At 35.4% G+C, this 13,329-nt stretch overlaps 1 protein-coding gene across 2 annotated transcripts in view; it reads right to left on the bottom strand.

Annotated features, from left to right (window-relative positions):
- Positions 1–8,268, bottom strand: part of LOC5574680 (atrial natriuretic peptide receptor 1) — a 72,962-nt gene extending 64,694 nt beyond the window's left edge. Inside the window, exons 1-2 of one of the 2 annotated variants that reach the window (XM_021845945.1) lie at positions 7,698–8,268; positions 7,488–7,599 (exon numbers count right to left, since the gene is read on the bottom strand). In XM_021845945.1, coding sequence (XP_021701637.1) covers positions 7,488–7,599; positions 7,698–8,058 — 473 coding nt within the window. In that variant the 5' untranslated portion in view covers positions 8,059–8,268. The remainder of the gene's footprint in view (positions 1–7,487; positions 7,600–7,697) is intronic. The other variant, XM_021845946.1, reaches the window with a different exon arrangement.
- Positions 8,269–13,329: the final 5,061 nt, after the last annotated feature.

Raw genomic sequence — 13,329 nt, 5'->3', positions numbered from 1 at the left:
TGAATCTCTTCAGTAGCTTCAAATCAGTCACATTTTGACGCGTGTTCATATCAATTAAAAAAAAAAGACACGGACACCGTCTTCAGCCATTTAGCTGCACAGACTGTAACTTAACACTAGACAACGGACAAGCATGCTCCAATGGTACAGCCGTGAAACATTCCTGACGAAAAGTTTCAATAGCTGCAGCGGGAATCGAACCCACACCCCATCACACAATGCGCTCATTGCCTGACAACACTACCCGCACGGCCACGAAGCCCATATTGATGATATCTCTGGAAATATTGTTTGTTCAATCTCAGAAATCTCGTCAGCGGGAAGCGGGTTGAACAAACAATCATCTAAATGTTTGCATTGATGTGTTTTGATACAAAAATACTGTGTATTTGGCGTTTGAAATTTGGTTGCCGATAATAGTCGAATGGTGCCGAGGCCGTAAGTCTCCCTAAATTATTTGATTAATTTCTAGCAGATTCGTAGCAGTTTTTTTTTTAAACTATTCGATATTCTGTGTAGAGTTTTAGTATGATCAAATTTCTCAAGAAATATAGAAGGGTGGCTCGATTAATACTGTGGGACTTATTCATACTTTCAAAGCGAATTCCTCCTGGTGGACATCCATCCATTCCTTCTATGTCTACTTTTTATTAGCAAGTTGATTCCGGAATACGTTCCCGGATTTACCTAAAAAAGCTAGTTGATCTTTCGAAACTTCATTTTCTCTCGACATTTCTCCAAAAAATCATTGATTCTCTCAAATCTAATAAGGAGATATTTCACTGAAAGTTCTACTAGAAATTCTTCTGTGAATTTCTTTAAATATTTTTCCCAAACATTTTTTTACACATTTCTGGCAGAGTTCTAGAAAACCAGAAGTCAAGGAAAGATAGATTTCAAGGATAATTTCTAAAGAAGATTCTGATGTAATATTAAAAAAAAGTAATGTATAGGAGATTTGAAAAATTGCGGAATTTTTAGATGTATGGTTCCTGATTTCTAAAGTCCATCAGGAATTCTTCAACAAATTTTCAAAGTAGTACACAATAAATCTTGAGTAATATTCTTAAAAAATGCCGGCAATATTTTCGCATTAAACTTCTAGTGTACTGTACTACTAAACACTCGATAAAAGACCCTTCAAAAAAGTTTGTTAGAATTTTTTAAAGGTGAGAAAAAATGGGTTCTGTTCATTATATAGTATCATGAAACTGGAGTAGTTTTTGAACAAATAAATCGAATGTGGATAAAGTTTTAAAATGTTATTTATGAAAGAATCCTGAGATCACCATTAAAAAAATGGAGTTTATTCTGAATCCTAAAACAACACTTGATGGAATTTCTGGAGAATTTTTTGAGATGTTCAAGAATGAATTGCTAAATCTTAGTACCCCAGTCACCCCACAGTTATGGATAGCACAGTTGTATAAAACGGAGAATATCTCATCAAATAGAGTTGAAAATACGCAGAAATCATGTTGCCTACCTAAAACATAAATCCATACAATATCGCAAACAGTTATAATACTCGTAAGTTTTCGTCCGTAGGAAATAAAATGTCAAGCACATTCATAGAAGCGTTGATTCATAACTGTTATGAATCAAATACAGTGGGGATTCGCTCGTTGGGGGTCCGCTACATGGAATGACTCGATGGTTGGATGTTCGCTGGTTGGAAAATATTCCAACTAAAAAGCACTCGAATGTCAAGAGTAGATGTCAAACTGACTTTGACGTCTGACGAGCACCGTCGCATTCCGGTCTCCATGTGTAGAAAAAATGTGCATGTATATGTGCGTTTCGTGACGATTTTTCTCTCCAAATGCGTGAGTCTGCAGCATTTTCACTGAGGCAAAAATACTTAGGTTTTCCATTCATCAAGACTTATGAACCAGCCAAATTATGGTTTCATTGCACGCTTAAACATTTCTAAAATGGGATCATAAGTTTCATAAGTGAGAGCTCTGAATTCTTCAACAACAATTACTTGAAATAATTATCATAGCAATCGCTAGAAGAACTACTCCGCTTTCGATGTTGGCTACAAGTTGATCGTAGAAGTAGACATGAACACATGTCAATTTTTGAGCACGCCTGAAATTAAAGGCGAACAATATTATCGATTGACAATTCGAATTTAGATATTATCATTGTGCTTATTACCGAATTTCATTGATTGACTTATGAAATGTATTACTAAAATTCTTTACCAAAATCATAAGTAAAACTTAAAATTTTCAACAATAATCGTTGTGGCGCCAAATCATAATTATTTCTTAAGAAAATGTTAAGTTTTTTTGCCTCAGTGTAGTTGTCAGTCGTTCCAACTAACGGATCGGATTCGCTAACTGGAAGGCAGTCGTGTTCCAACCAGCGAATCCCCGCTGTATAAGCCAGTTCGGAAAGAAACGCCAAAACGTATGCTATCACTAAAGCACCATTCGTTTACCTCGCAGATAAATTGCTGTTATAGTGTTTTGATCCATAATATGAGTCGATTTGATCCATAATAGGAATCGCCCTTTCCCACTGATCCGCATCTGTGGGATGGACAACGTTTGAAATTTCTACAGAAAAGAACGAAACTTTTTCGTAAATAATCGCGAGTTTTGGGGTGTATTCCCGAAAACAACTATACTGTGCAGTGCCAGGGAGTTAACTTCGTTTTGTACAGCATCACCATGATTTATAACGATTTTTTATTCAGAAAAATGACCCTTAGGTTGGGTGACATAACTGTAGGGTGACTGTAAATCTGAAAAAAAATCCTTCAAAATATTTCTTTTGGGAATTTCATTACTGCGGTTCAAGGAAAAAAATCTCTAAAAAATACTTAGATAAACTCTGGTATTTTTTGCGGGAAAGTCTTAGGCAAACAATTATTTAATTATCTATGAAATCCCTGAACAAATAACTCAGAAAATCGTTGTCTATTTTCTTGGTAGAGTTTCAATAACTGTTTCTTAAAACATTTCTTAATTAGTCATGTTTGAAAACATAAATAAAAATTTAGAGGGTTTTGAAGGAATGAGGGATGTTGCTTCTTAATTTTAAATGAATTAATAAATAATTATCTGTGAAAAAATGTAAAATGATTGAGATAGGCAAAATGTTGCCTAAATTCAAATGCTTAGAAGTTTATGAAAAATTGATGAAATTGAATGCATCTGGAAGCAGTCGACGACAAATTCGGTCTAGGTCCAGGAACTTGCTTGGCCATGCATTTTGGACACCGGACACCGGAAATATTCCGGATTTTCCGAGGTCATGTCCAAATATCATTTTTTCTGTCGCTTGTATTTTTGTGCGTTGTGACGTTGTATAGAAGTTTACAATTTTCCTTGAAACTAGATCTAATAGGAAGTTTAATGCCGGTGGACGCGTTAAGATTCGTTGGGTCTCTTCAAAGAATATAAAATTACGATTCTGATGACACTTTGATTTAAAATTTTGGTCGTTCCAATGTTGAGGAAATTAGATATGATTTTTCAGTGTGTTTTTTGAAAAATGTACCAACTTTACGTAAAAATTTAGTAAACAAACTTCAAAAAATATTTTTGGAAAAATACATACGAAGTAAGCATAACTCTTTGCCTTTCGAATGCGGCTTAGAGAGTTTCAATTGGACGTTTAATCACAGAGATATGGACTGATCCCTTATGCATGTTTTTAAGAGGGTGAACCCAAACTTATGCACGGGAGTGTAAATCCGCGAAGAACTTGTTTGAAAAAACATGAATAACATGTTTCGAATTGAATTCTTTTTAGATAGATCTCTCTAGATAATTTTTGCTGTGATTATTTCAAACAATCCAAAAGAAATTTTAGAAAGAATTTTAAAAGCAAAACGTTTTGAAGAATTCGTGGAAGAAAGGAGAAATGATTAAAATAAATAATCATTTCAAAGAATTTCTAATGCATTTTCTGGCTGAATTCTTCAAGCAATTCGATAAAAATTCTTCGAGAAATTTTCTGATGACATCAGAAAGTCTGGGAATGATTTTCGGTGGAAATCCTAGAACGAACTCCGTGAATAGGAGGAGTTCTCGAAGAAGGCACTGAAAAGTACGAAAATAATTACTAAAGATAATCTCGTAGGAGTTCTAAGAGGAATTTCTTCAAATACCTGAAAAACCATGGAAGAATAACAAAGGACAATCCTCGTGGTTCTTTTGCCAGAATTCTTTAAGGAGTTTTGACTGGATTACAAAAATAATGAATTTGTAAATTTAAATTTACAAATATCACTGATGTGCTGCAAAACGAGACAAAATATCAAATAATTAAAATCCATACAAATCTGTTAAAACTACGATATTTGTGAAAATCGTAATTATTGCAACCGACATTACATCTATAGAACAGAAAAAATCCTAGCTTCGCCAATGAAAATAGCATGAGTGAATTTATCATCAGAAATAATTTATCAAACGAGACAAAGTAGAATTCATTTTTTCAGATAGTAAATACCATGTGGACAGAATGTTAAATCTTCCCATCTGAATTGAATCCTGAGAAAATTGAAACAATCTCTCACTTATCGCTCTCTGTAACAAACATGATTTGCAGCACATCATGAGGGCCTGTTTATCGTATACTGCTACAGCTCTGATTAGATCGGACGATAGCAGTGCATGATGAAACCACATTAAACAAGCTCCAAACCTGGGGGACACTATTGCTTTCGGATGTTCGGGGATTGTTTATCGCGCCAGTAAAATAAAATACCTTCTCCCAATGGTACACAAGAGAGAAATAGGATTTTATCATCGCTCTCTCGTTGAGGCTCTCGTTCACTGCTCTTGTTTATCAAACTTGTTACAACTTGCGATACATTGTCCATGGACCGTTAAGGCCCAAGTAAAAATGGTGCAAAAGTCAAAACTGAAAAAGCAGTTTTCTCTTTTCAAATATACAAATCGAAGAAAATAAAAACACACAGCTTTTTTATTTGCCAAATAAAAAGGCTGTGTGTTTTTATTTTCATCAATTTGTTGTTTTAAAAGCAGAAAACTGCTTTTTCATTTCTGACTTTTGTGCCATTTTGCCTTGCGCCTTAAAGATAGGATGTTTTTCCTCGTTTGCTTTGATCATGCTTCTAAATCAAATGAGAACGAATTCTGCAATGCCTGATGTATTTATTTAGATGGTTCTTAGAATCTAACCTTACTGAAAATTTGGTTTTACTGTCAATGTTTGATGACAAATAAGGGTCTACTCAACACTTTCAAAGAGACAAAATTGCACTCGAAAGATTCACTGAAATGCCGCTAGTATATCTTTCAAGTAAGAAATTTTAGAGAGTTTGAGGAGGCCATATCCAGATATGTAACTTTTTAGGGTATTTTGCTTCATCCATTACTTTCATAAATTATTTTGAAAATTCATTAGAACTTTATATTAATTTCAATACAAATTGCCAAAAACAAATCCGCTATGCATTCCTGCTACAAATTTGTTCCATAAATGAGCAAATAATAATCACATAGTGAACAAAGCTCATTCATATATGTAGATAGCAATGTTTGCAGAATTTCTCCAGAAGGTTTGGTAGAAAACGTTTAGTAATATCACTAAAGAAATATTCGGATTCTGAATTCCTTCAGAAACTTAAGGAATAACTTCACTATGGAGTTGAGGATTACAGTCGAAAAAAATAAAATGTTGTGCCAGTAAGGCCGGTACAATTTTACTACTAAGGTTTCTTCTAAAGAGCATACCATGAGTAATTGTCGCTGAAATCTCTAACATGACTTAGTCGAACTATAAAAACAAATTGAAATGGAGTCAGATTATTTCAATTAGTTGGGTCAAAGCTGATTGAAAAGATAGTTGGGACCATTTTTACCCAACTCGACCCAGTGATCCACCAAAATAACTGGTTTCCAATGATAATTCCAATGATTTTTGAAATACCGTAAAACGGGGTAACTTTGATAGTTTTTTCGAAGAAAACTTGAATATTTATGCATGCTGTTTCAAAGAATTATAATTTATATTTTTAAAACAAGTACTGGCATCCTACCTATCGATTGCTGTTGATAGATTGCCAAAAGATTTATTTTGAATGGATATATAATTTTTCATATAATCGAAAGTCGGTTTTCTGTTTTGGGGTAACTTTGATAATGGAGCAGGCATCGAACAAAATTGAATGAATTACGAACATTTGTAGGGCATTGCATACCTATTGGCGTTTAACGTTATATGGAAATTTCTGACTTAGATTACAAAAATGGTCCCAGTTTGTGAAAATGCTTTTCGCTAAGAGATTTGAGACCGTATTCAAGTTCTATGATAACTAGGCTGCCAAATATAAGTGGCCAACTATTCAAAAGTACATCAAATAGTGATCGTAGAACAGATTGTTTGTAAGCGTTTCGAAAATGCTAAAATTGTGTCAATTTTTAATATTCGTGTAAAAAGCCTCAAATGGTCTCGCTTCAAATGAAAACAGCTTTTATATGGAGTGTCATACTAATATTCTTCAGTTTTGCATTCGTTTTGCTTAACCGATTAACAGAAATTATGATATTTCGTTTAGTATTTGGAGGGTTACGCACTATCAAAGTTACCCGCATTATCAAAGATACCCCGTTTTACGGTACTAGACTTCCAGGCGATTCCAAACGAAAACAATCCGTTAAAAATTCCCAAAAAAAAAAACGGCAATTAGAACATTTTCGTTGGTTCAAATCCAAAAACATTTGTTTACGGTTCTTGGTATTTTATCACCCCTTAGTTTAAACTCAAATGTTTAGTACATTTTGTTTTCCGTGTCCCTTTCGAAATATCTGATAGGAACAACCCCAGTATTAAGGCCGCACGGGACGTCATCATAATCACCCTATCCATTTCAAGAAGCAAATCCCAAGAACCACTCCATATATCGATGCGAAAATGTATCACTATGATTCTATATATGTAGTGCACAACCTGATAAATTTTCAGCTTCATCGGTTCACTAAAACTCGAGATTTGCTTCCACAAAGTTTTGATGATTATTGTTAGAGTGAGACGAAAGATAGGGAAAATAACACGGTCTCCCGTGTCCCCTTAAAACTAAAACTCCTGTGGCATTTTTATCGACTAAATGAACGTCAAACATGATCAAAAGATCAAGGTTCATACTTGGACTTATTTTTAAAATTGTTTTAAAAATCAATATTTGAAATCATAGACTGGATAACATAACAAGAATATTTTAATTAATATTTAAATGGCGCCTACGTTAACAATGCGAACATAAGTTGTACAGTACTGCTGAATGATACGTTGCGATGGAACCAAAAAACGTAGTTTTAGTCCATTTTTCAATTCTTTTTCCCTTAAAATTTACGGATGTATGCGGAGAGCTTTATTCGAAAAACAATCATCTTAGCTTTCATATGTCAAAATTTCAGACATGCCGAATTTTCTGTTCATTTTTACATGGAAAAGACACCGTGGCCAGATTTATTACCAACTAGAAAGTTTTCGTTACTTACCTTGCTTGAACTTTCTTCAGTTTGATGCTATGTGTCTTTCCCAAAAAATCGTTTATAAAATCTAACGCTAAGTCTACTGCTGGTCCGCATCGTTCCAAATCGAATGGCGAATCTGTAAAAGACAATCAATCGAATTTCCCATGAAACATCATATCAATAGAACTCATGATTGTGTCATTTGAAAATGACGCCCCCAACACAATCACGTACCCAAATGAGATGCCATTAGCACTCCAACGTTGTATACGATGTAATTAGCACTGATATCGTCGTCCTGTACCTCGATGCGATTAATCCAATCGGCCGACCGTTTGGCTGCCCGATGACCAATATTGCTTCCAGCTGCCCCCATCACAATCGACAATCCCAGCTCGTCCTCTTCGAAGTACGACACCTCATCTGGCCGTTCTCTCACCGAATCGCTAAGATTATTCAACAGCATGGCTACATCGGAGTCTTCCGGCGCCAACCCGGAGGAGGATGGTGGTTTACCTCGTATGCAAAATGATAAGACACAGTACTGGCACAGGAGCAGTAGAATCACCGGAAAATGGAAGGGTTTCCCATGCATGGTGGCTTTGGGGTGGGCACTTGCAGCAACGGTTGCACTGATGACTGAACTCAATTATTCCCTCAAACCACCATTATTCACTCACCATTTCATTGGCCACATGGAAATTCACTCTACCTGGTAATTGTGTTCCGAAGAAACATCGTCTGCTTGTTTAACAAGAATATCAGAAAATGTCTGCAATTAATGTAACATTATTCCAAAGTGGGCCAATAGAGTGCAATGGCACAAAAGGAATACATCCCTATTCCTCCAGAGATGTCGACACATATTACACTTGACTTCTTTGAGCACATTTCACAACATTACTCAAAGACTGGATTTATGGGGGGTTGCGACTGGAAGTTGAAAACGTAAATTCTTGGTTGTCGGCTATCTCAGTCTTAATCAGCGAACGTTTTAATTTATTTTAGGGCAAAATAAATTAAAACGTTCGCTGATTAAGACTGAGATAGCCGACAACCAAGAATTTACTCAAAGACTTTAATAAAAAAAAACGGAATTGTACTCCGTGAATTTTTTGGAAGGCCCTTGACATTCTTCTATCAGTCTATCGAAGTTTTGCCATCATTTCCAAAATTTCACTTATAACTTGTTCAAAACAGTATTAAAAATTTATCCGAAAGTTTCTGAACCACAATGATGTTGAAAATGATTCACATATTGTCACTTTCCTTTCAAAGGCATTCTGAGATACTGAGTATTTCACATTCCTGAGTCCAGCATCTTATTTTAACTTTATTAACGAGATTTTTAGCCCTGGGCTAGTTCATCTTGGGAACAACGGCTTTACTTCCTTTGAAGGAAGTCGTCACTATATATTTTACGTTATAAGTGACCATATCGGGGATGGGATTCGATCCCGGGTCCTTAACGTGAGAGACGTGTGTTTGTGGACCTCGTGGCCGTGCTTCTAACCCCTCAACTACTGCACTTCAGCCATATTTCTTTCACCACATTCTTCAGTAGCCCCACTTGGGTATACTGGTAACCACCTGTTGAATCTATTTTAGTTTACAGGTGTAATAAAACTTTCGGTTCCACCGTTCAAGCGCAGCGACTTTTACAACACCTGTAACTGCGAAACTATGTAGGTACAAAGCACGTCGCCGTCGGTCCTGCTTCTGAGAATAGCAAATCCATCATATTCCATAATCCAAGTGGAGAAAGCACGTGCATTAATCCGTCTTCTTGCTGTTACAGGTTGTATGTCCCTGTTCACATACAAAGTAGATTGTGCTCCTCGGTCATCGGCGCCCGGGACTAATCAGTCGTTGCCAATTTTGTACAGTAATATCCTAGGAGAGTGCACCATATACACAAAGCAAATAAAACTTGCATTTTCGTCATATTAACCGTCAAAGTAAATTTAGAAATTTTGAGTTCTTCTTTCTCTTTCATAGATTTGATTATTTCAAAAATTTACGAGATTTAATCCTTTTATAATAATTTGCCATACACCAAAGAATATCTGGAAAAGTTCTACTCTTAAAACATCATGGAGACGCATGGTTGATTGTCGAAATGTTCAATCAAAGACACATAGGTAACTAATTGGGACTTGCACTCTGCAGGATCTCTGTATCCCACAACTCAGTCAAACACTGTACACCTAAGCTCAACGACGATTACAGTTGCTCATATGTCGTCAGTTAGTCAACCTGTTTGCCACTGAACATGTGCTTTTCGTGGAGGTGTGACCGACCGTCCGCTGTGCTGTATTTGTATATAATCCCTCCAGGGAGTCAGCAGGTCACTATTCCATGCTGCCAGGTTAGTTCACACACAGACTTTTCCTTTTTCTTTCAAGCACATTAAAGCATCACATTCAACAGTTGTCATTGACACGACGGCGGTCCCTTCAATTTATACACAGTCAGTCAGTGAGTTATCCTTGCTTTGATATCCTGATTGAGTATCCTTTGGGCTTGCACTTTTTTAGTCACACAGTCTTCCAACAACGAACCAATTCAACTACGCGCGACGGCGAACAACGAACGAGTGAAACCTCTGGCGGTTACTGGCGCACTTTTATAGTTACCATGGAGGCAGCCAGTCAGACGGAATTCCTCCCTGTTGGGCATTGGCGTAAATAAGGGGAGCAGGAGGGGTCTGGCCATCCCAAAACATTGAATTACCCCCTTGCCTTCTAGACATTTTTGAAAATAAATTACAATATACAAAATGACGAATATTTTTGTCGTCTTATGAGTTTTGTGATAAGAATTTGATATTTAGTTTTCAGAAACCAAGACAAACTTTTTTATCAGAAGGCCGGCTTCAGAGGCATAATCCCCACCAGTTGTGTTAAGTAAAAAAAAATCAATATATTCATTTCAACTAACATTAGCCCGAACTAAAATAGTTATGTATGCAACAAGGTGCAAAATGATGATTTTTTCAGCACGAGTTGTACATTTATCCAACGAGCTTGCCGAGTTGGATAAATACGACGAGTGCTGAAAAAATCGAGTTTTGCAACGAGTTGCATACAACATTTTTTGCGATTACGAAAAATGTCGTTACCGCTGGATTAACTATTGAAACATAAACATGTTTCAAGAAAACCCACATGATCATCAATGCGTAGTAACAACTCAGTATTCCTCAATCAGGTAGGCCTTGAAATGGTTGTCACAAATTTTCATATTTCCGTTGCTGACTATATTTTCAGGCTGATCAGGTAAGATGCCGCTTATAATTTTCTAAAAATAAGAAACTTATTTTTCATGTGCTGGATTGCCTACACGAACGGCCAGATAAACCTCCCGACTTTTTTGAGAATAAAGCAACAAACTGTACTGTCTCCTCTATGTCCGCAAGATAATCGTGCTCCAGCATAGAATACTTCACAGCCAACTGGCTTCCGATTCTATATCCTTTGCACTCTCCAAACCCGGCTCAATTCGGATCGTGGGAGAATCAGAACCTATATAAAATTTTCAGCCATATTATAAGTCATTCAAGTGCTGAATTATCTATAAACACACAAAATTGTCTACGTGAACGCTAATCGCCCCATAAAGCTCCCGTCTTTTTTGTAGTAAACTTTCATATGCTACTGCCTCCCTCACTCAATCCCTCACAGTCAACTAACTAGAAGTCAATTCGGTTCGTCAAACGGATGTAGAATCAGAACAGTTGAATAAATGACGTATGGATGCAATCCGACGTCATTCTGATAATTCCAAAAACAGTACTGAAAAGTGCTACTTTTCGATACTGATTTCAGTGCTGAAAAGTAGCACTTTTCAGCACTGTTTTTTTCGGTAGGAAAAGAAGGCCGTTATGTTGTCCATTTTCTTGATGAAAAGGAGGCTGATTTGCAACGGAATTGCAAAAACGTATTTTATTTCATTTCATTTTTTAGATAGCTTTTTAATCAATGTACAAAGATCTGTATAAAATATTACGATAATATTTTCATTAATAAATACCTAGTACTTGCATTGATTATTTTTATTTTTCTTAGAAAGTTTAACTTGGGCACACTGTATCAGAAAAACTAAAAAAAACGTCGTAAGAAGTGACATTGGGGTGAAATAGTGGGTGACAATGGGTCAAATCATACACTGAAATATCTCGGCGAATATTGAGAATATTGACATAAAATTTTAATGAAGAATCTCAGGCAATGATTAGCAGCTACCGTCAAAAATTAGATATCCGGAGTCAGTAGTGTATTTGTAGTAAATCATTGGAAAAAATGTTTAATATAAGGCCTTTTAAAATTGTCACTTTTAATGTTTCCTATAAAACCACACTTTTAAGTGGATGAATACTTTTTATAATCTTACATGTCCATCATATTATTTGCTATTGGAAAGCTATAAGAACATGGAGAACAAAATATAGTATTCATAATCATTTTTCTGGTCGAATTAACTAAAATTTTAGGTTGTTTTAGAGATAACTATAAATATTGTTGATTTTACAATATATTGTTCAAAAGAACCATACCGTATAATTGTTAACAGCTATATTTTTTATTGAATTTAAAAACGTCAAACGTCAAAATTTAACTATTTTTTAGTTTACATAAAGTAAATTTAGTTAAGTATACAATATTTTGCAATTTACGCAGCAGTTTGCTCTGCTTAATCAACATATTCAAAATGATTCGTAGCTGTATCGACATTAAACAAAAACAATTGGAAAAAACAAAACAAAGTGCGCATTGGCAAACCTAGAATTAATACGTAGTCTTCTGCGTGAGGGCCGGTTATTATATCACCTACACTATTCCTCTCAAGTTAGAAGTGAGTAGATTTGTGTAAATGTTTTCGGATATTGATAATTATTAAGACAATAATTGAAACAAGTGCAAGTTGAAGGCTGAATCAATGTAGTCCTCAATTCAATTTGACATTAACCTTAGTGTTAGAGTAAATAGTTTTTCTTTTGAAACAACTATTTGTGCGTTAGTAAAAGTAATCATTGGGATAGTAATCTCAACATAAATAAATTCTTCTCCGTAAAACTTGAGAGGGAGACGATTCTCTTAATTTATTCTTATTGCGAATTATTTCTAGTCATTTTGGCCCAATGGCACCCTCTTCAAGATATGGGAATGGGGCAATTTTTATTCGGTTTTCATTCAACGAAAAACTAAACGTATTGCAAATATTTATTCAGCATTAGAAATTATACTACCCAGCGTATTCTCATATTCAAAAGAATATTTCAAGTAAAAATACGAAAGTTGTTTTATAATCAATCAGAACAATAGACAAATAAGAAATAAGTCGGCTAATGTCGCTGCTAATCTTGTGACCAACATCTAGTATGCGTATTTTGAAGACGGTACTCAAAGTATCAAATTTTCCTGCAAAAAGCCATAGCAACCTGCTTTCAAAATCAAAACAATTATCCTATAACTTTATTTTTCCATTGCAAGCGCGTGTTGTATTTGATTGCAAAATGAGTTTTTCGTGTACTCTGAAGAAACCCTGAAAAAATATGTGTTGTTCCGAAGGTAAACATTTTTGACTACCTAGATGGTAAGAAAACCAATTCAAATTTTTTGATTACTTGTTATCTATTCCAGGTTCATCCCAGATTAAGTGATGGCCTCACCAATTTATTCATTGGAATTTGAAGCTAAATAAATATGCTATGCAAGGACACAACTTGAAAAAAGGAAAAATTTAGAATTGTAGTTCAATCGGATATATGGAAACATTTAACTCCTACGTAAATGGAAACGCAATTCACCCAACAGATCTTCATAATTCATGGAAGTGAAAATAAAATGTGGATGCATCGACACAT

Source organism: Aedes aegypti, chromosome 2, assembly GCF_002204515.2.
Source record: "Aedes aegypti strain LVP_AGWG chromosome 2, AaegL5.0 Primary Assembly, whole genome shotgun sequence".
NCBI lineage: Eukaryota > Metazoa > Arthropoda > Insecta > Diptera > Culicidae > Aedes > Aedes aegypti.
Note: the sequence above shows the minus strand (reverse complement) of the source record. Positions and strands in the feature narration are given on the sequence as shown.